We start from the raw sequence: 22,943 nt of genomic DNA, 5'->3' as shown, positions 1-22,943 counted from the left end.
CCTCCCATCTCTGTGGCAGAGTCGACTGGGCCCCCTCTATGGAGATTTCTGTGGCTCTTGATTCTTCCTCTGATGCTGTCTCTGATCAAGTGCTCTCCACTGTTTCTGTCCTTCCCCATTCCCTCGACCGTCCATCTCCTAGGCCTCCTCCCACCCCGAACTCTATCAGTCTGCTTTGCCCCCTCGACTCGACCGTTTTTGCTTGATTTGTCTATGTCCCCCCCCCCCCCCACTCCCCATTTTGAGGGTGAGGGGGGGGGGCCATAGTTGCCCATTTTCTATCCTCAACAAAGATAGAAAATGGGCAACTTGTCAAAGGGGTCCTCACTTGTCTTAATAATTTTATCGAGCTGTATTTTGAATTGCAGCAATGTTTTGGCATTTTCGGTTTTGGTGGTTAAGCTGGTGTAGCCCCCGCTACATTAGGCCCAGACCAAGTGAAAGAGCATCTCCTGTTTTCTGTCCTACATTGTGGCTTGGTGAACTTTGAAACCATTGCGCCTTGTTTGTTTTATATCTGATCTTTTACTAGTTTTATTTTGTTTTTGGTATACTGTATCTCTGTTGTTATTGCATAGACTATAGTTACCATTCTGGTTTAATTTTATAGGACAATGTCTTTACTTTTGAGTTATGCCGTAGGATAAGTTTTCCCAACAAAATTAAGGGTGAAAATAAATTAAACATGTATCACTTGCCTGCAGAAATTATTTAATCTGTATTGAAAACGTACAGACATACCTCTTTTGTATAAATGTTGTGCAGTATTAGCGTGCCTTATTTAATCCATGGCATGTTTTGGTATTGGTTTTGAGTAAAGTCATAATTTAAAGGGATTAATAAATTGTATAGTTAATTTCTCAGTGAAACTTTATGAGAGGTTCCCATGGTGTAGTGGTTAGACACTCGCCTGGCATTTTGTGAGCGCTTTGTCCTAGGCTTGTATCCTGGCCGGGGAGGATTTACTGGGCGTCAATCCTTAACTGTAGCCTCTGTATACCCAACAGTAAAATGGGTACCTGGTTGTTAAACGATTTGGCGGGGTTGTATTCCGTGGAACATAGGATTAAGGACCTACAGTACCAGAAACGCTATGCGTGCTAGTGGCTGTACAAGAATGTAAGAATTCTTGTACAGTATATAAATTTAAAAATGAGAGAGAGAGAAAGAGCCATGGATGCGAGTCACATGTGCTTTGAGTAACCTGAACCTTTTGGCAAGACAGTAATAAACACACAACCCAACCAACACACAAGAAATGAAAGCGATGGCATTTTAGGTCATCATGAACCCACGTCAAGACAGACTGAAACATGGTCACTATCGTTTCATTTCGTGTGTAGGTTGGGCGATTTGTTTCATCCATGTTATTGTGACTTATTCTCTGCATTTATAAACATTGAGGTTACAGTATTTAATATATTTCTTTGATGTTTTACAGGCTCCCTTGGGGGTTGCAAGGACAGATGGCATGGAGAGAGACAATCTAGGATTAAGGGAACCCAACCAGTTGCACTCATGAAGAAGAGACAATGTAGCAAGCGGAGGAAAAGCATGGAAAAGAAGAACAAACAGGAGCGTGAACATAATATAGAACAAGAAGTAACAGCAGTTGTATTAAAACACGAGGAACAGAAGGTAATTAAAGAAAAGAAAGAAGCAACAGTAGTAGTAGTAAATGTTAAAAAGGAGAAAGATGAGGAAAAAGAAGAAAGTGAAGAAGATAAAACTGGAGGCAGAGAATCTCCAGAATTGCCTCCACAGGCATCCGATTCACCGCCACCATCGACCTCAACTGTACCACAGGAGGCTGTCGTTGCTCAATTGAACCAACTACAGCAGACGGTAGTTTCCCACATTCTGCAGTACCAAGCAGGAGTCATGGCTCAGTTTCAGCAGGTTAGCAGTGACAGGTCTAGCCAAATGACATGTTTCCCTAATCATAGCCTCGCTTGTAACCCTTTTGTGTATGTATAAAAGTATACAGCATGCTGTATACTGTATTTATATATGTATCTTTCAGGTTTTTAGCCTCCATTTTTCCATCTCTCGTGTTATATCTTCCTCTCTGTCTGTATCCATCATCCTGCATTTATACGTGTACAAGAAAGTAGTATGGGGTTTGCAACATGTTTTGGTGTGTAACCTATATAAAAGCTTATTACATTGAGAGAGAAGCACATGGATTTAAAAGTTAGTAAACATACTGTCAATTTTAAATACAGTAAAGTAATTAAACCTTTCTGAACTTATTCTAGTAAATACTTTAATGTTCCGATGACACTTTTTAGTCATCCGTAATATCTTGTAAATGGTCCGATGACTAGTGTCTTTTCATATTGGAATGTACGAAAATCACTATCTTAACCATTCTGTTTACACTTACATGATGAAAGTTGAAATACATGAGCACAGTGTGGGGCAGAGCTTACGAGGGGGACTAACTAGCGATCACCTCGGCCAGCCACAACTAGAGATCACCTCAAGACTGTAATTGCTTTATTAGTGCGTATTTTCACTTTACATCTTATACACCTGACAGGACTTTACACTTTACATACCTGACAGAAAAGAATGAAAGTTCTGTTTATTTTATTTTTTACAGTCATATAAATCGATCACGTACATATATTTTCATATTGTAAAATTCACGCTGAAAAAGAAATGAAGAATGTTGAAATGTATAAACATTCATATACTATATTATTAAGTGCCATCAAGCATAATCCATTATCAATACTGTACACATGTTATTTTTGTATCTATACTGTACTCTAAAGAATTCATTTGCAGACATTTAAATACAAAATTTAGTTATAACAAAAAAAAAAATTGAAAACAAAATGATTACTATTCTGTATAAGCATTTTACTCATGGCTGAGCAAGACTCCAAGAGGTCCAAAACACATATGTGAAGGTGTTAACATGTAAGCAAGTACTCTTGTTAACATTTTGATAATAAATACTGTATATATCGTACTAGGGAAACATATAATTACAAATTATGTTGATGAGGGGAGTTAATTATATTTTGACCTGGACTGAGTAAAACATTTGGTATCTAAACCATTGAATAAAATCATATAACAAAAATGTGAGATTCTTCAAATATTCTCCTATAACATATTGATACATTAAAAGTATCTAAAAAAAAATTGTTTGAGCATTCAATTCAACATGAAAATGAATATGCTTTTTACAAAAATTGTGGGGGGGGGGGGGGGGGCTGAATGGCACTGGGCCAAGTGGTATATCAACTAAATTACATTGCAAATATTATAATATAATAAGAAGATATATCACTGGCAAGTGAAGCTGAGGGTCTAGGCCTTGGAACGCCATGCCTATGTGTATATTTGGCTTTGGCCACAGGTGTATATAACCTGCAAATAAACCCACTCACCTGCTGGGTTTGTGTGGGTAGGCCTGCTCTCCAAGGCCTACCCACCCTTGCAACCAAGATTTCCCTCTCTCTAATACCCCCAACCTGGCCACCCACAGACGGGGAGCCGGTCAGCCGAGCGGACAGCACACTGGACTTGTGATCCTGTGGTCCTGGGTTCGATCCCGGGTGCCGGCAAGAAACAATGGGCAGTTTCTTTCACCCTATGCCCCTGTTACCTAGCAGTAAAATAGGTACCTGGGTGTTAGTCAGCTGTCACGGGCTGCTTCCTGGGGGTGGAGGCCTGGTCGAGGACCGGGCCCCAGGGACACTAAAGCCCCGAAATCATCTCAAGATAACTTCAAGATAACCACTGATGGGCACAAATCTTGTACACAGTAGACCTGAGACAAACTTCTGCCAGCCCTCCCACACTCTTCCTCTTCCCCTCCCTTTGCCCTTTTAACTACTGTATATGTTATCCATATTATACAATATTAGTGCAGAGTGACAGTAAGGAATATTTGTACTGTATTTTTAAGCATATTTTCTAATATTCTATATTTTGTATGCTGCTCCTGGCATAAGGGATTTGGTATACCTTCATCAATTGGCTATGATAAAAATGTCAAATTTATCAAGAACTAATAGTTTATATGTCTGAGAAACAGCACTTGGTTGTCCCTTTAGATAACCACTGTCATAAGGAGAAAATGTTCCGTCAGTCTGGGCAACATTTGAGGTACCAGCAGTATGATATGCTTCTCAAAGATCCTCACAGGGTCATACTGGTACTAGGGAACGTTGAAGGATGTCATTCATCCAAGGTGAACTTTAAACAATTAAAATAATTTACAGTACATTAAAAAATGATTTACAAACCCTAAGATCCTTGGTAACTCAAAGATCACCATAGAGCACCTTAGTAACTACCAGTTGGTTTGTCTGCCACTTAGGCCCAATCACTTTGGGGGGGGACGGTTTTATTTCGCTTCATGCAGGTCGACAATCAATCCCTGACCATCCAAGTGGTTGAGCATCATTCCTTCCCCCCTGTCCCATCACAAATCCTTATCCTGACCGCTTCTAAGTGCTATATAGTCGTAATGGCTTGGTGCTTTCTCCTCTTAGTTCCCTTCCCTTCCCCACCGCCTAGGCTAGGTCTACTACTCCCGCTGTCTGGTGGTAACAATTGAAGCATGACTTGACCCACTAAACCAACTCGCATATAAGCCTGACTCTGGCTGTGCTGCCAGACTGGTTTGGAACCAGAATTAAATTTAGTGGTTTATTCATCTATTTAAACATTATTTATATAGCACAGTAGGGCCTGTACACAGCAGTATTTTTCTATGCTGTGTATTTAGCACTTTCATGTTTATGTTTCAAGTCTGTGTATTTGCCGTGCTCACTGGTTTGTAAACATTTGGCAGTACTGTACTTAGCAGGAAGTAGAAGAACTCCCAAAACCCTCTCCAGGTATGTTCCAGGTAAAAGTGGCTTCCTAGGTGGTAATGTGTCTAGGTACCTTTACGAGATTTTCTCACTCTAGTGTTTGGTTGCAGGCTGCTTGGTTTCCCAACAGGTCAAGACTTGGCATAGCTTCAGTACTTGCTTCACTTCTTGTTGCATGGGTATAATATCTTTAGGGAATGCCAGTACCTCTTACCATGTCTGCCAGGCTTCTGCTCCTTAGAGACAGGGGCAGCAGATGTGGCAATTTGCTACTGATTTGTGTACCAGTTTGTGTTATTTTCACTATTGCGCAGCATGGTACAGTACTTTGGGAAGCTACACCGTGTCTCCTCGGTGGGTTTCTATGGTTTGTGGACGAGCCTCCAATTACTTCCTTGGGTGCACTGCCTGGTGGCTCTATTGTTGGTTTCACCGATGGATGCACTATTAACTGAACCTGGTTCTTTTTTATTTTAATTATCCTGCCGCTTCTTGGATGTGGAATCGGGTCCCTACTTTATCCTGACTTGCAAGCAACTCTATCTTCCTTAGAGATATGAAATTTTTTGTATAGGTCTCCAAGTGTTAATTACTCCCTTCATGTCCAGGTGCCTACTTTGCTGCTGCATCTTGTTGCAGATTTGAAAGCTTGCTCTCGATTTGCTGATGTTCTTACTCTTTTGGCATGTCTAATTTTCTCTGGTCATCTTTATGAAGAGTTTGATGGATTAGATGGGCTGAGAAAGTTTTCATCTTTCTCTTTGACTTCATCTGCAGCTGAGACTGCCTTAGCTGTTCTCACTGATTTTGCTTGTGTCAATACGCAGACTTCTTTGCTGCGTATCTGACCTGCAGATGTGCAGATCTGAGAGCCAGTCGGCCGAGCGGACAGCACATGGGACTTGTGATCCTGTGGTCCTGGGTTCGATCCCAGGCGCCGGCGAGAAACAATGGGCAGAGTTTCTTTCACCCTATGCCCCTGTTACCTATCAGTAAAATAGGTACCTGGGAGTTAGTCAGCTGTCACAGGGTGCTTCCTGGGGGTGGAGGCCTGGTCGAGGACCGGGCCGCGGGGACACTAAAAGCCCCGAAATCATCTCAAGATAACCTCAAGATAACTCAAGATAGCCTGGCCCAGTCTCAGGAGTCCTGGTGGACATTCAGTCTGTTGCTTTCCAACCCTTTATTCCTATTGTTGTTTTCTGAATCTGTCATTCAACAAATCTTAGGTGATGCTCAGGATACCTTTCGGCCTTTACACCTGGTGTTTAAACTATAGGCTTCAGCCCAAGCATCTTCTGATGGGAAGGGTTCATAGGGCTTATTTTCTATGAGCTACGTTCCTCAAATGTGTCTTTCCTAACTACATAATATGTTCTCTTAACGACAGTGGTGTCTTACCTTAAGGGGAAACCAAGCGAGTGCTTAGAAATGCATTATGTATTGAGTCTCAAAATCTATTATTCTGTTTTGTATATTGTTACAGCTTCAGCAGCAGATGTTATCTCAGCTCAGTTCCAGCACGCAGCCACAGGTCACCATTACACCCCACATTAAGAATGAGCGCAAGCGCCCTGCTTCCAGCATGAGCAACAACAATGAAAATCAGGAAGGTAAAGTTGAGAAGCAGTTTTCTGGAATTGTGTTTTGTTGGTAAATTTGTTATTTTATAATATGTAAATTTTAGAACTGCACTTTTCTCACAATTATATTGTCCTTTGTACAATTATTACTTTCCAATTAGTTTTGTCTTTTATTTGTTTAGACAGCTTCTTTCATTCTGCTTTTCCACTGGTGTTGTTTTGAGGTAATCCGTATTGTCTCTGTTGTCATATTTCATAACTTTACAGCCAAATGGTACTAGTTCACTAATGCTGTTAAAAAACTGGTATATATTTAATCTTCTGCTAACTGTTTAGCCTTTCTATACCTTCAAGTTCATCAAAAGTACTACTGTACCAGACTTCCTTGGAGTAGCAGTAGTACTTCTGGGTGAGATAGTTCACCCCATCGTGGTTTAGTCGGTAGTGCACGTGCATGGTGAGTTCGGGGATGTGAATTCAATTCCAATGTACCAGTATGTATGGCCCCAATATTTTCTCAGAGATACATTTCGCTCTGGTTATTAATTACATTACGTTCTGGTGATTAGTTACATTATGTTCTGGTGATTAGTTACATTACGTTCTGGTGATTAGTTACGTTACGTTCTGGTGATTAGTTACGTTACGTTCTGGTGATTAGTTACGTTACGTTCTGGTGATTAGTTACATTACGTTCTGGTGATTAGTTACGTTACGTTCTGGTGATTAGATACATTACGTTCTGGTGATTAATTACATTACGTTCTGGTGATTAGATACATTATGTTCTGGTGATTAATTACATTACGTTCTGGTGATTAATTACATTACGTTCTGGTGATTAGATACATTATGTTCTGGTGATTAATTACATTACGTTCTTGTGATTAGATACATTATGTTCTGGTGATTAGTTACATTATGTTCTGGAGATTAGTTAAATTATGCATATAAATTTCTGCAAGAGATTGTATGCAACTTTCAGTTCTTCATTTCTTAGATTAGATAATTACCATCTAAAGAAAATACCATATCGTAGAATAAAAATAGAAATACTGTTCGTACTTTAATTAAAATAGTGAATGTAATATAAATGTTTAAAGTATTTTAATTAATTTGAGTAATTGCAATTTTTTAATTCTTTAGGAGAATAAAATGTTCTTTGCCTTTTGCAGGTTTTCTTTATGGATTTTATCACTTGAATTATTTGTTTCAGATTGTGGTCAAGTCGGGGAGATGCAATTTAAACGCAAGCGAACTGCATTCAATGAAAAACAATATAAAGTATTAGAGGTTTGTTTTTCATATAATATTTAACACTGACCTTACCACTTAGCTGACAAATATCTAATAATAATATCAAAATTAGCTAGAAGAATAAATATTATGTGAGGGATAAGCAAGAGTAGGTACTGTATAAGAAAAGTCCTCGGGTTAAGTTGGACTTGTATGCCACACTTGGCTCTTGCCCTCCTTAGCCCCTACCACGATAAGGGTCCGTGTAAATGGTCTTGTGAAAGCAGTTAGGGAAAGGAGACAGTGAAGAGTCTGTAGCTATTGTTGAAGAATCGGCTTACTGTAAAGCAGGTGGCAGCGGGGCAGCTTAGCTAATAGTAAACAGAGCTGTGTTTGTGTTGTCACTGGCAGGGTGTGTCAAGGTGGTTGTTGGTTCACTTTAAGCGCAGACTATCTAAGCAAGCTTGAGAAAAAGGCAACAAATGAGAGGTGAATGGGCGTATCCATGAAGACTAGTGCATAAGACTGACTTCATTCAACACTATATTTTTTAGTTGAAGCCCATCAGATACACCTTGAGTCAGCTCTCCTCGTTGAATAAAGCACTTACCCAAGCTGAAGGTATGGAAAATGGGCCACATAGATGGGAGATGAAGCATACACAGATACACAGTCGCTCACTGGTATCTGATAGATGATAAGCAGTCCAGGGCTACACAGGGAGGTAACTGGCTTCAAATGTAAAGCTGGACCTCGAAACCTCGCAAACTATAATAGACATGAGATCGCTGGATTGTTTCAAGTGAAAATTAGGCAGGTATACAAATGAGTTTAGTTGTGTATAAATAGGAGCCGACTGCCTTGGAGAAATAGGCTTTCTGCAGTTGCCTCTGTTATGTTCTTATTTAATGTAAACAAAATTAACCTTGTACTGTATTGGCCACCACAGAGTTCATGTCAAGATATGGTGGATTTTAAGCACCAAAGTGACGATGGCCGACAACATTTGTCTACTAGCAGTATAGCAGTAATTATTGACATTTCATGTGTTGCTGATTATCACTTGCAGAGTTGAGGGCATTGCTCTCATAGTGAGGTAGGTGGCTTGAGTTAGGCTCCCCAGGCAGAGGTTAGGGAGCCGGTCAGCCGAGCGGACAGCACGCTGGACTTGTGATCCTGTGGTCCCGGGTTCGATCCCGGGCGCTGGCGAGAAACAATGGGCAGAGTTTCTTTCACCCTATGCCCCTGTTACCTAGCAGTAAAATAGGTACCTGGGTGTTAGTCAGCTGTCACGGGCTGCTTTATGGGGGTGGAGGCCTGGTCGAGGACCAGGCCGCGGGGACATTAAAGCCCCGAAATCATCTCAAGATAACCTCAAGATAACCACTGTCTCCCATTCTTAAGTTCCTTGAGGCTTAAATTAGACTCCTTACTGTCTCTTCGTCAACCAGATCATTTGCAAAGATACTTGTCATGGTGGGGGATGAGATTGATGAGAGCCTAGCAAGGGATGCTAGTCCTAGGTGGACCATCATAGGGTTGACTTAATTAGCATCCAAGGACCTCGGCTCAGAAATAGTAGCAACACTGTGTCTGAAGGATTGACATCTCATTTATATAGTAAATTTTTTCAGTTAACTGATCTCTGTAATATGTACAAATATAAATAGTAGGATTGTATAATAAAAATAGGCTATGAACTACAGGTATCATCAAAGAAAGTTTAATTGTATTTCATTTCCACAGACGACATTTGAGCATAACAACTTCCCGGAGCCAATTGACCAACACTGCATTGCTTTGCGAATCAAAACACCGTACCGCAGCATCAAAATGTGGTTTCAGAATAGACGGGCGAGCATTCGCAAACGTTTGCCACCAAAAGACCGAGGTAAAATACATAGTCCTTGATTCCCAGCAATATATGGGTATTTGTAATTCCATCTGTAACTAAGTTCTCAGTACGTTTCTTCCTTATGCTTCCTATTTTCAGTTTCTAGGGATTCTTTCGTCTTCATTTTCATCTCAGTCATCATCCTTCTGTTATCTCATTAATGCTTGTTTAATCTATGAAATTAATATTTAATATTTTGCCACAAATGGGGTTGCTGCTGCAAATTTGATATGCTGTACTCTGCTCTTATTTGCATAATATTATCAGTGCTACAGGTAGTATAGTTTGTATGAGGGATTATGTTTCTGCAAAAACAGTGCAGTTAAAAACCCATTAAAGTCAAACTTAAATGTATATGGGAAAAATAAGGTTAAATCCCAAAGATCTCCTAAAGTTGACCTGCTTAAAGGCATATTACTGGGGTACCCGCTCTATGCCAGACTGCTCGGTCTGGCACATCGGATGTGCCAGACCGATCATCAAGTCATTCACCGAGCCATGTCACTCTGTAACGTAATCGGTATTTTTGTTTCAGGTGCAGCACCAGGTGATAACAAAGCCGGCAAGAATGCAAGTGATCCTGATGCCCGATGGTACTGTACCCTCTGCCCCTCTACATTTATTGCAAAAAAGTAAGTTGATGTCAGCTATATTATGGAAGCATTTTACATAATTTTTTTCTCATAGAATGATGGAGCTTATTAAGAGAAACAATACAGGGGCATCTTCAAGATGGTATACGTCTTTCAGCAGGGGTTAAGGTGTCTGAAGGGTGTACTATACTGAGAAAGATTGGAAAGTAAACAGTGTAAAGATAATGTCAGTTTAGCAGCATTACATATGTTTACTTGTGTATAGGAAACATTACTGAATGTGTTATATCAAGATAATTTTTCTCTATTTTCAAATGAAATAAGTTATTATTATTTACTTTCAGGTTTTTAGAGAGCCATAAAGAAGCCCACGAGCGTGAAACACTATATTGTCCACATTGCAATGTGGGATTTACTCACAAGGTGTTACTGGACACACACAAAATATCTAAATGCAGCTCCAAAACTGGCGTTGATCTGACGCACCTTGAAGATGACGCTATGGATATCTCGGATATCTGTGCCAAAGGAAATATTGAGAAAGATATAAAGCCCACACTAACCAGTCAACAGAGCTCTCCGACACCTCTTCAAGCTGCCCTACCTCTGTTGTTGCTGCAGAAGTTACAGAAACAACAACACCACCAATCCCCTTCATCTCCCCCACCACTTATAGATTCAGCAGTATTGTCGCAGTTACAAGACAATCCCCTCATAATAAAACAGCAACAGCAGCAGTTAATGCAGCAGTTGCTGTTAGCACAGTTGCACAATGCACACAAGAACAAGTTATCGAAAGTTGCAATCAAAGAAGAACAAGAAGATGAGCAAGAAAATGATAAGCAAGAAGGTAATGACTCGGAAGACGATCAGAGGGAAGATGATCAGGAGGAAGAGAATCAGGCAGAAGATCAGATGGAAGAAGATCAGGAAGATGAGAAAATACAGATACAGCAACTACAGTTACAACTTCAACAGCACATACAGCAGCAACACTTGCAGCAGCAGCTCTTACTACAACAACAACAGCAGGAAGCGAAGGAACGGGAAGAGCCAAAAGGCTCTCTCACCCTTGGAGGTCTAACTATATTTCCCGTGCCAGCCTCGCGTTCAGAGGTAGCAAAGATCAGGGTGAAGGAAGAAATCAAAGAAATGGCAGAAGAAGAAAAACAGCCTTTAACATTACAAGACCAGATAACTGCTATACTGCAAAGCCATGGTCTCAAGTCTACATGGAAAACCCCTGTTAATATCAAGACTGAGCCAGTAGATAACACACAAACGTCGAAAGAAAGGGAATCGATGCAGGAGCAGATTGAGGCTATTCTTCGGCATCAAGAAGAACAACGACGGAAGCTGGAAAAGAATAATGAGGATGGTAAATGCAAAGTTACTTTCTATCTTTGATGAGTTTGAGGATTTAATATACTTTAGTGAATAATTGAATCCTTTCGTTAATCCTCTATGCACGTTGAGCATTATGTAGGATCACTTTCCTCCCAGAACACTACATGTAAATCAACAATCAATTCATTCCTGCCTGAAATCATATTCAAAGTTTCAGTTTTGTTTACTTAACAATTTTGTATGTGCAAATTATACCATTTACTTAACAATTATCTTTGACATATCAAATTATACATAGACTTTGATAGTTATTATTGTAATATATTTATATGACTTATCATTTAATAATGTTTTGGCATATAATAATTTCAGTAAAATATAATAATATTATAATTAGTGTCTCATGCTTTGGGGAGTGGAGCTAGGGCAGCATATTCTTTAGTTTAGATAGTACTTACAATAACGATGTGGACCATCGTACATATAATTGTATTGACATAATGAACAATTAGACAGTAAAATTTGGTACTATTAAATTTGGACAAACCAGAAAACGTTTTGTATTTGTGTTGCTAATAAAATGTAACCTAACCTAACCTAACCTAACCTAATAAAATGTAACCTAACCTAACCTAACCTAACCTAACCTTACCTAACCTAACCTAACCTTACCATCCTAGGTCTAATACACACTATCTGTGGCCTAATATAGTGCTCACCAAGTTGAGTTTGCAGTGTTGAGCATCTGCTTTTAATCCCCTGCCTTTCGGCCATCTTCAGTTCAGTACAGTGACTCATTCACTCAATTTTGCTATCATAATTTACATTTAAAGTTGTGCACTGAATTGGCTTCGACAACTTCTTCATCTAGTCCATTCCACTTATTTACAACTACGAGACTGGAAAAGTTACAGTATTTCTGATATCCCTGTGGCTCATCTGTGTTTCCAGTTTTCAATTGTGTCCTCTCATTCTACTGTTCCTTAATTTGAACATTGCTTCTTAATCTACTTTGTTAGTCTCTCTTAACATCTTGTTCATCATTATCATGTCTGCTCTGTTCCTTCTTTCCTTTAGTGTAATGAGGTCCAGTTCCTTCAGTCTTTTTCCATAGCTCAGTCCCTTTAGCTCAGGAACTAGTCTTGTTGCATAATTTTGGACTTTTTCTAATTTTGCTTTGTGAATCCTCAGGTAAGGGTTCCATGCCAGGGCAGCAAACTTAATAATAGGTCTCACAAAGAATGTATATAGAACTCGGAAGGGATCTTAATTCAAGTTCCTGAAGGATGACTGGATATTTGCCAGTATGGCATATGCTGCCCTCGTTATTCTGCTGATGTGTGCCTCCAGTGATAGATCTTGAGTTATGTGCACTCCTAAATCTTTCTCTTTTTTTCAAATGTTAGAAGTTGCCTTCCCTTCATCCTATGCTGTATATGAGGTCTTCTTGCGCCAACTACTATCCTCATAACCTTGCATTTGTCAGGGTTAAAGTCTAGTAGCCATCTCTGGAGATTGTCTAGGCCATCTTGTAAGGGTTTGCAGTCCTCAGTTCTGAGTCACCTCATTAGCTTAGCATCGTCAACAAACATAGATAAGAGGAGGCTTACTTCCTCTATTAGATTGTTTACATATGCAGTATTTGAAACAGGATGAGCCCTAGTAACGACCCCTGAGGTACTCCTCTCATTATCTCTACATTCTGATAACACTTCTCTTACTATGCCTCTTTGCCTTCTACATGATAGGTACTCCTTCACCTTCACCTTTAGTACTTTTCCCCATACATCAGCCTGTTTTTCAAGTTTGCATAGGAGTCTCTTGTGAGGAAGTGTCAAAAGCTTTCTGGCAATCCAGGAAAATGCAGTCTGCCCAGTTCTCTCTATCCCGCTTGATTGTTGTCATCTTGTCATAGAACTCCAATAAGTTGGTCAAGCATGATTTTCCTTTCCAGTATCCATGTTGATGCTTGGAAATAAAATTGGTATGTTCTAAATAATTGATGAGTTGTGATTAGTCTCTAATATCTTACGGGAATACTTGTTAATGATACTGGTCTGTAGTTCATTGGCTCCTGACTTCCTGCTTTCTTGCATATAGATATCACATTAGCCACTCTCTAAATGTCAGGACGTTTCCTGGTTTCTGGTGAGGAGTTGTATAGCAAGGGGCACACACACATGCTGCAGCTGCCTGTTTAAGGATCCTTGGCAAGATCTTGTCAGAGCCTGCAGCTTTCACCACATTCAGCTCCTCTAATTGTTTCTTTACTTCCTCTGGTGTTACTTCTATTTCAGTCTTTTTCCTGGACTCTAAAGTGAATACAGTAATACAAAATTATACTATCTAATTTTCTATTACGTCAGTATATGTACGATGGTCCACATAGTTACAAAAAGTACTATCTAAACCGGAGGATGGGATTGAGCCAGAGGTGTTGCTTGGTGCAGCTAAAGATGCCGTTTTACATCTGTGTACTCACACACTGAAATTTTTTCATTGGTATTTTCAATTCTTTATTGAAGTGTTATCTGCATACTTTCCCCCTTGTTATTTTTACACAAATTTTTAGTTTCTGGTCTGGTTAACCTGTAAATCTGATCCCCCCAGGGAAAAGAAATGGGCTGCTTTCTCCCCACCATTGTTCATTTTAGCTTCTCCTACCTTGAGGTTACCTTGAGGTGCTTCCGGGGCTTAGCGTCCCCGCGGCCCGGTCGTCGACCAGGCCTCCTGGTTGCCGGACTGATCAACCAGGCTGTTGGACGCGGCTGCTCGCAGCCTGACGTATGAGTCACAGCCTGGTCGATCAGGTTGATCCTAGCTGCCATCTCTGATTGTGGTGCTGAAATATTTTCATCTGTTTGTTATGCTGTTGGGCTCCCAAGCCCTGGCTGGAGTCATTGATTTTCCCTCAGTTTGGTCAGTGTGTGCCACCTCTTTCTCCCAGCCTTCCCTCTGGGGAAGTTATTGGTCCCTTTTGAGGGGCCTCCTAGCTTCTGGTTCTGACCTGGGTTGGGATACTACTGAAGGGCTAGGCTTCACAGCAACCCTTTCTTCGTCTATGCAAACTGCATGTTCTTAAGGGTAGCCTGTCTCCTTGGCCTTCCTCTGGGCCAGAGCCGCTGGTGGAAAACGGCTCCGGCAAGGTTACGCATTGGCCATACATGTTTAACTCACGGGCACTTAATGGAGCGCTACCCTGCTCCTTATCGTCCGAGCTCTTAACTGTAAGAGGATATGCACCTCTTACAGTAGTGCATATCCTTGTTAAATGTCCTGACTTCCAGGAAGTGCATGTGTCTTACTTCCTGGTTATTCCTCACGGTAATTTGTCCCTCGGTAGAATCCTTGGTGACTCAAAATACCTCTGATATCATTTGCCTTATGCACTTTTGTTCTCGTATTGGCATCTTTAGTGACAGTTAGCACCTTTGATGGTGCTACATAGTCTCCCCATAGTCTCTCCCTTCTTTTAATAATTGCTTACTACTTCCTCTTCTCTGGTGAAGATGTGGTTTAGTCAGAGGCATTAATGATGGAGGATGACTTAATGTTCAGTGGTTCCCATGACACAAACTGTTGAACATTTCAGTAGCTAATGTTGGTTGCTGCACCCGTGTTCAGATGTGTGGATTTTGGATATGCAGATTCCAAATTTTGTTATTTTAAAAATGTGCATTTTAGTATGGTAAGTTTAGCCATCTAGATATTTTGATTATTATCTTGATAAGTATTGCATCTGTAGACTATTTTGTGGTATTATTTAAACATCTCTCCATTTAAACCATAGAGTCTTCTAAAAAGTTTTCACTTGTATTGTAAAGTATATTAAATTTGAACACAGTTTAGGTTGCCAAAGATTCATAACTTTATCCTGTTAAATTGTTAAGTCATGAATAAGCAAGCTGCCCATCAGGTTCTCTCTGACACACAGAGCAGTGTGTGTACTTTACATTGCCTGTTCTGTCAAAGCTCATATGTAACACAGTTTAATTATAAAGTCCTGTACTATACTGTACTTGAGTGGCTCATGTGAATAATGCTATATAAGCTAAGAGTATCTTGGTTGCTCAGTTGTTGATTCTTCCCTCAGATGTAACAGACGACACCGATTTAAATAACATGAAACGACATCGCAGAAGAACGACTGTATTTAATGAAGTTCAGCTGCGAACGCTATATCTGCACTTTACGTACTGCAACTTTCCCGATCCTTCCATGTTTAAGATTATTGGACACCTGACGAAGCTGGAACCTCAAGTCATCAAGATCTGGTTTCAGAATGAAAGATCAAGACAGAGGAAAAGAGCCACACACATTTTGGACGAAGGTTTGTCGCTCGTTTAGTGTAAATACCTAAGTGTGAGTGCAGTTACCTAGGTGTAGTTACAGAATGAGAGCTATATGTGTTGTGTTCTGGCTTCTCTATAATCTTTGTCATATGACACTTTGAAACTACTGATGTATACATGGGTGTGGCTGAAGGTTTCAAACAAGTGAAAGAATATAGTGATATCAGATTGTGAAACAAGTACAGTGTGTAATAGCAGAAATGCTTGTTCACCTGGGGCCAGATTCATGAAAGCACTTACGCCAGCACTTACGAACCTGTACACCTTTCCTCAATCTTTGGCGGCTTTGTTTACAATTATTAAACAGTTAATGAGCTCTGAAGCACCAGGAGGCTGTTTATAACAATAACAACAGTTGAATGGGAAGTTTTCATGCTTGTAAACTGTTTAATAAATGTAACCAAAGCCGTCAAAGATTGAGGAAAGTTGTACATGTTCATAAGTGCTTGCGTAAGTGCTTTCGTGAATCTGGCCCCTGAAGAGCAATGCAAGAAATACATCCATACATTTGGTACAAAGTGTATGTGTGTAGGGAACTGTATACAAGACATGACCTACCTGTATGTATTAAATTTTAATGGAATTTTTGTGCTGTTACCACATTCAAATTTCTGTACATCTCAGCACATTGTATTTTTTATATTTGTTAATAGAATTTTGAATGTGTTCATGAATTTTTATCATTAATATATATATTAAGTTTGGAAACTTTATCTTTCAGTAAACTCCAAAGAAAAGCCATACAAGTGTCGTGATTGTGGGATGTCTTTCGCTATGCTGACATTTTTAGTGAAGCACAGTATGCGTCACAATGGGGACACAGACCAGGATACTTGTGTGCGCACCTGTCCTCTTTGCCTGCAGAAATGGAACAAGGAAGTGTTTGCATCGCACCTTAAAACCAGGCACAATGTAAATCTAAGTCTGGTTGATGAGAAGTTAGGGGGTGCTCTGATGTGCTACCTATGTGAGGAGAAATTCACTGATCAAGAAAATCTTATGATCCACAAGCATAAACATTTAAAAGATAATTATGGAGATCCACCACAGTGTTCTGAGTGCAAAACCACCTTTGTTAATGCCATTTGTTTAGAAGCTCATATGGAGACCCATAGACACCATGAATGGAACTACAAATGTAATTTGTGTGGGGCAATTTTCCACGACAAGATACTACTATCTTCACACAGGATGGGTCATGGGGTTCCGTTGGCTCCTGTTAGCACTATTGATAGGTCAAGAAGTCAGCTGCAACACACTTCAGTAAGAGCAATACATGCACGGGCAAGAAAGACTGTAGCATCCGTCATCACAAGTCTCAACAATTCTGATAACAACGAAGCTACATCAGAGACCGACTCAACAAAATCAGAGTATAGTGTCTCTTGTAACACCCCTGTTTTAAGTCCATCGACCACTAAGGCTTCAAAATCACCAGCCTCATCTGTTTCTACTGTTGTATCGCCACCAATGTTAACTCCACCTTCCACAATAATCACTCCATCCTCTCTTAATAACTTGTCATTCACTTCCCCATCAGGAGCTGTCAACTACGTTAAATTAATACCTGTGCAACTGGTCCCTGTTAATAATTCAGTGACAGGACAAAAAACTGCCAGCTTCACTACAGTGTCCTCTGGAAGTATTACAACACCAACTACCACCTTCATCTCTGTTCCAGTCTCATTGAAGGGCTCGTCAGAAACTAATCCCATCCTCAATTATCTTCTGGAGGGAACCTCATCTCCGGCTATCTTGGCAGATGGCAAGTTGCCCCCCAAGAAATCTAAAAAAAAGGCCCTGCCCAATCTCATTCCTATTAGTCAGAGTTCAATTTTGCCCTTAAAGGAGAAAAATGCAGAAGGAGTGCAAAAGTCCTCACTGCTCATTGAGAAGACTAAGAAGGCAAAAGAAGTGAAAAATGGTATTAATGTTGATAGCCAGAACAATGGAAAACTGCTCGATATTCACAACAATGTTAAAGCAAAAGGTAAATATGATTCAGTAATTTAAATTGCAAGATTAGTTATGTTCCTAGTATGGATATCTTATCTTATGCTTTTGTATGTTTCTCTTCCAGACAGGTTTCTATTCAATACCATGAGAATGCCTTATATTTTGACTTGACGCTTAAACTGGTAGAGTTTGAGAATAAAAATATGATTGTCATTGAAACTGAGGATTGTAACACCATTGCATCTGGTGATTTTGTTTTCTGCCATAACATTAGACAACCCAGTCATATTGACTTAAACAAACACTAATGTATAATTTTCAAACTCGGGTTACTTTGTTATCAGGTACTGTTGCCCAAAGGCAACTATTTTTCCTAATTTATTTTTATTTGTATCTAAAAAAATGGAATCATTCATTGTATTGATGTAAAACAAACACAATTATGATAATTAAAATTGGCTAACTTTTGCTTTTGGGTTGTATAGCCCAGATGGAGGGGGAGCAAACCTAGTGAGTTTGATCTGATACTTAGGCTGCCAACCCTTAACTAATACACTTGCTCCCACACCCCACCAACTCTCACCTAAACTCCTAAGCCCTAACTCCCTTCTTTGTTCTATACTTGACACCCTTACCTTCCCAATTTAAACTGCTTCTGCCATTCCTTTCCACCAAACCCACCAAATACCTGGTTGATGGGGTTCTGGGAGTTCTTCTACTCCCCAAGCCCGGCCCGAGGCCAGGCTTGACTTGGCCTCGGGCCGGGCTTGGGAGTAGAAGAACTCCCAGAACCCCATCAACCAGGTATATGTGGGCCTGCGGGCTGCTCCAAGCAACAGCCTGGTGGACCAAACTCTCACAAGTCAAGCCTGGTCTCGGGCCGGGCCTGGGGAGTAGAAGACCTCCCAGAACCCCATCAACCAGGTATCAACCAAGTAAACCTTTCAAAATCATTCTTTCAGCGGTCATCTTCACCCACACCCTCAGATACCTGTTGTATCAGTGATCCACTACTACCTACATGCTCACCTCTTCCCAAAAAGAAACACAAAAGAAGTGTTAAGTCTGCAGACACAAACAATGTTCTCTTCTGTCATGTTAGGAACTCTAATCATCTTATTGATTGGTCTTATAAAATCATTTTTCCTGCCTCTATTCTTCACAGATGCAATCTTGTTGACTCAGCTCTGATACACAACATATCCAAGATGAACCTTAGTCTTGGCTTTGTTGTTGTTGACTCTTGCCTTTCACAGTACATAAATGCTCCAACCTTCTTAACAAATGTGATCTGACTTTAACCTACCCCTTTTTCTTACCTTTCTCTTATTCTTACCTCATTCCATTCTTACCTTCATCCTATTCTTACCCTTCATATTATTCTTACCTGCTCCTCACCTCACCGTCTTTCTTTATTTATTTACCTGTACCTCCTTCTTCGATCACATAGTATATTCTTTCATGACTAAATATCACATTCACTCCAAACATCTACCACTTACGGGCTACTCGTGCCTGTACCACCTCTTGAGCGGCTTAATATTCATCAGTCAATCACGACTTGGTAATGGTCCAGCATGGACCGAAAAGTCGTCGTTTCTCCATTTTCTGATATGTGGTTTGGTCATTATAATATACCACTAACAATCATATGCACACACCCACCTCACACACATATACTTACCTCCACCATACCCATAATACCCATCACCACCACTATTATACGCACACCACATAGCAAAGTATATTTACACCTAAAATTGTTGCCCGCTTCTCAATGTACACTTTGTACTCAGTGTATGTACACTGTGTTCAGGGTTAAAGTATACTTGCTAGTTGGTCAGTAAGTTATTGTGGGTTGTCTTAATAATCCCTCCAGAGGTTGATAGATATTAAGCCCAACAACCAACAGACCCACACCTACACATCATATGCATACCCCACATGTGTCCACCCCCCACCCGACCCATACTCTTCCACATGCCTACCCTCCCACATCTCACCACCTGTCACTCCACAAGAACAGTACTCAGGTCCACCATTAGACACTGTCCTGCACTTACAAGGACTTTGGTCAACAATAGCCAAGTCAGTTCAATTCTCATTCCCTCACCTTATCTGCTTTGTATCGATGTAAGGTAAGGTAAATATCGGGATAAAGATTTAGGATAGGACGTAGGAAAGGAGTGGTGCTCTGCCTCTTGAATGATTGGGGATTGAACACTGACTTGCAAGAAGCGAGACTGTCTCTCTACCATCCAGTCATAGTGGTTGGTTTGTATAGATGTAGTGCTGACATAGTTACTTATGTAAAGAATATGTACAGTACAATCATACATTTGTACTTCCTTTGCAGAGAAGAGTATCAGTAGCATCAACACAACTGACTTACAGAAGATAGTTAATGAGAACAGTGATGCTCGTGATCAGCTGAGCATCCAAGGGGAACATGGAACCCTACAGGTGATATATACATAATGGTGTTATTCTACACCTGTGGCAAGTATGGAAGTGTGTGTGTAATTACCTAAATGTAGTTACAGGATAAGAGCTATGCTCGTAGTGTCCAGTCTTTCCAGCACTCTTTGTCATATAACGCTTTGAAATTACTGACGGTCTTGGCCTCCACCACCTTCTTACCTAACTTGTTCCAACCGTTTACCACTCTATTTGCAAAAGGGAATTTACTTATATCTCTTTGGCATCTTTGTTTAGTTAGTTTAAATCTATGACCTCTTGTTCTTGAAGTTCCAGGTCTCAGGAATTCTTGCTTATCAATTTTATCGATTCCTGCTACTATCTTGTACGTAGTGATCATATCGCCTCTTTTTCTTCTTTCTTCTAGTTTTGGCATATTTAATGCCTCTAACCTCTCCTCGTAGCTCTTGTCCTTCAGTTCTGGGAGCCACTTAGGGGCATGTCTTTGCACCTTTTCCAGTTTGTTGATGTGCTTCTTAAGATATGGGCAGCTGTAGGCATTTACAATTATCAGTTTATCTTCCAGAATCCAGACCTGCAATGCCGTTATGTCAACTTCTAGAGGGTTTTCAAGTATTAACTCTCTTACCTTCAAGTGTTCTTTCACCAGCACAGCCACTCCTTTCCCCTTCCTATTCTCCTGTCATGTCTCCAAACTGAATAGCCCCTTGGCAATACGACCTCATTTAAAATATTTTCTTCAAGTTTCGACTCTGTTAATGCAACAATATCTGGGACCATAAGCCGAATTATATCTTTTAGCTCCAATATTTTTTAACTAACTCCATCTATGTTGGTATATACAATTTTCAGTTCCCTTTCCCTTTGTTCCCCTACTCCCCCTTCCACTAATGATTTTGTTGCTTTGTTTTTATGTACCATTTCACTAGCTTTCCAGTCCCTAACACTTTGTAGAAAAAATTTCTTTCTTTCATCTACATTTCTATTCCTGTTTAGATGTTTTGCTTCAATGGGGTTCATTTTCAGCGTTTCTCTGTCTTCCTTTGAGAGGTCTTTTCTTGTTGTTGACCAAAGTTTGCCATCTTCCTCATACTGCAATTTCCTGGCATTTCTAAGCACTTCTGTCATTTGTTTCACTCCATTAAATGTCACCCTTAATTAAGGGGTGGTTCTTGTCTCTCAAATTTTCCTATCCTCCTAAAATCACTGACATTTTCCTTTGAATTGAGGCTTTCTCCTAAACCTACTATTTTCTCTATGATTTTCATCTATTTTGCTGCTCTGTCCACCTTAGATGAAATTTCCTTTTCTAAACACCCAAAAATTATTATGGACTTCTGTCTGCAGTGTTTTGTACAAGTTTACTATTGGTTACCATTTCTTTTCTAATTGCTTGCCTAATTTCTGCTTCTTGTTGGTCATGTCTGGTTTTGACTTCCAAACACACTTCCTTGATCGTCTCCTTCTCTTTTACAACTTGCGCATACATCTCTTTTATTTCTTCTTTATACTTTTCTAGTTCTTTATTAACCTCCTCTATTTGAGTTGTCACTGAGGTTTTCCCTTACATATCCTTGCCTAACTGTATGTCAGCCCTCAGGGTTCCTTGAAGTTGTTCACCATATGAGTCTATTTTCTTGTTTATTTCTTCAAATTAACCACTCTTCACTTTCCATGCCTCATTATCCTTTACTAGTTCCTGATGTGTTCCTCCTGTATCCTTACCTTATCAGTCAAGCTGGTAATTTCCTTACCTTGCAGGAAAATACTTCCCTTTAAATTACAAAACTCGACCTTGAGACCTTCATGTTTTTGTTCTAATTTAATTATCTTGTCTTCATAATTCTTTAGCATGTCTTCAATAATCACTAACCTGCCAAGAAACCCACCTTTCATTATATCTTGTGCTGAGAATCCTTCAAAACATTCCTTTGTTGGTGTGCCCTGTGGTGGTGGCCATCTTTGTTGTTGACATTCTGCTGTATTGGAAGATCAACTTTTCTAGCCCAGATATTTCATTCACTTACACTTATTTCTTGACTCTTAGTTTCTTTTCAAATTCTCTACACTTTCATGTATTATGGGACACCACTAACAGCCCTCACCCTGCTCCCAACACTTAGACAGTTTGATTTATCCTGGAGCCTGCGGCAGTGTGAGTGGTGTGCGACTGAAATAATATAGAGAATAATGTGTGTGTGTGTGTGTACTCACCTCCTTGTGCTTGCGGGGGTTGTGCTCTGGTTCTTTGGTCCTGCCTCTCAACTGTCAATCAACTGGTGTACTGGTTCCTGAGCCTACTGGGCTCTATCATATTTACACTTGAAACTGTGTATGGAGTCAGCCTCCTCCACATCACTTCCTAATGTGTGTGTGTGTGGTATTAATACAAAGACCCATATCAAACAGTACAGTACTTCCCATAGTATGTATACAATGTGTAACAACAGTCCATTTTCAAGAGGAAAATTTTGTTAAAGTAATTTTGTCACATTAGTTGTTTGATGAGAAATTCTGAATAAATTGGCAAGCTTGCATAAAACAAGTATTTTTCTTTGTGCCATCTCAGTGTCTTCCCTGAACTTATGGTTCTGGCACTCGAGGAAATTATTGCGCATGCCAGGTTCCAATAACTTCTCTCCGCACAGCAAAGTGGGGAAATTTTCCAACTGTCTTGCCTTTTTTCCAGAGAGGGAAAGAACGTG

At 40.1% G+C, this 22,943-nt stretch overlaps 1 protein-coding gene across 6 annotated transcripts in view; it reads left to right on the top strand.

Annotated features, from left to right (window-relative positions):
* The window catches only part of LOC123774425 (uncharacterized), a 52,876-nt gene that overhangs the window by 5,575 nt on the left and 24,358 nt on the right, over positions 1–22,943 (top strand). For 5 of the 6 annotated variants that reach the window (XM_045768723.2, XM_045768722.2, XM_045768720.2 and 2 more), the window contains exons 2-10: positions 1,442–1,899; positions 6,325–6,451; positions 7,638–7,714; positions 9,404–9,548; positions 10,087–10,183; positions 10,489–11,522; positions 15,585–15,821; positions 16,565–17,833; positions 20,156–20,262. In XM_045768723.2, the coding sequence (XP_045624679.2) occupies positions 1,519–1,899; positions 6,325–6,451; positions 7,638–7,714; positions 9,404–9,548; positions 10,087–10,183; positions 10,489–11,522; positions 15,585–15,821; positions 16,565–17,833; positions 20,156–20,262 (3,474 nt within the window). In that variant the 5' untranslated portion in view covers positions 1,442–1,518. The remainder of the gene's footprint in view (positions 1–1,441; positions 1,900–6,324; positions 6,452–7,637; positions 7,715–9,403; positions 9,549–10,086; positions 10,184–10,488; positions 11,523–15,584; positions 15,822–16,564; positions 17,834–20,155; positions 20,263–22,943) is intronic. The other variant, XM_045768724.2, reaches the window with a different exon arrangement.

The sequence above is a fragment of the Procambarus clarkii genome, chromosome 61 (assembly GCF_040958095.1).
Source record: "Procambarus clarkii isolate CNS0578487 chromosome 61, FALCON_Pclarkii_2.0, whole genome shotgun sequence".
In the NCBI taxonomy this organism is placed as follows: domain Eukaryota; kingdom Metazoa; phylum Arthropoda; class Malacostraca; order Decapoda; family Cambaridae; genus Procambarus; species Procambarus clarkii.
Note: the sequence above shows the minus strand (reverse complement) of the source record. Positions and strands in the feature narration are given on the sequence as shown.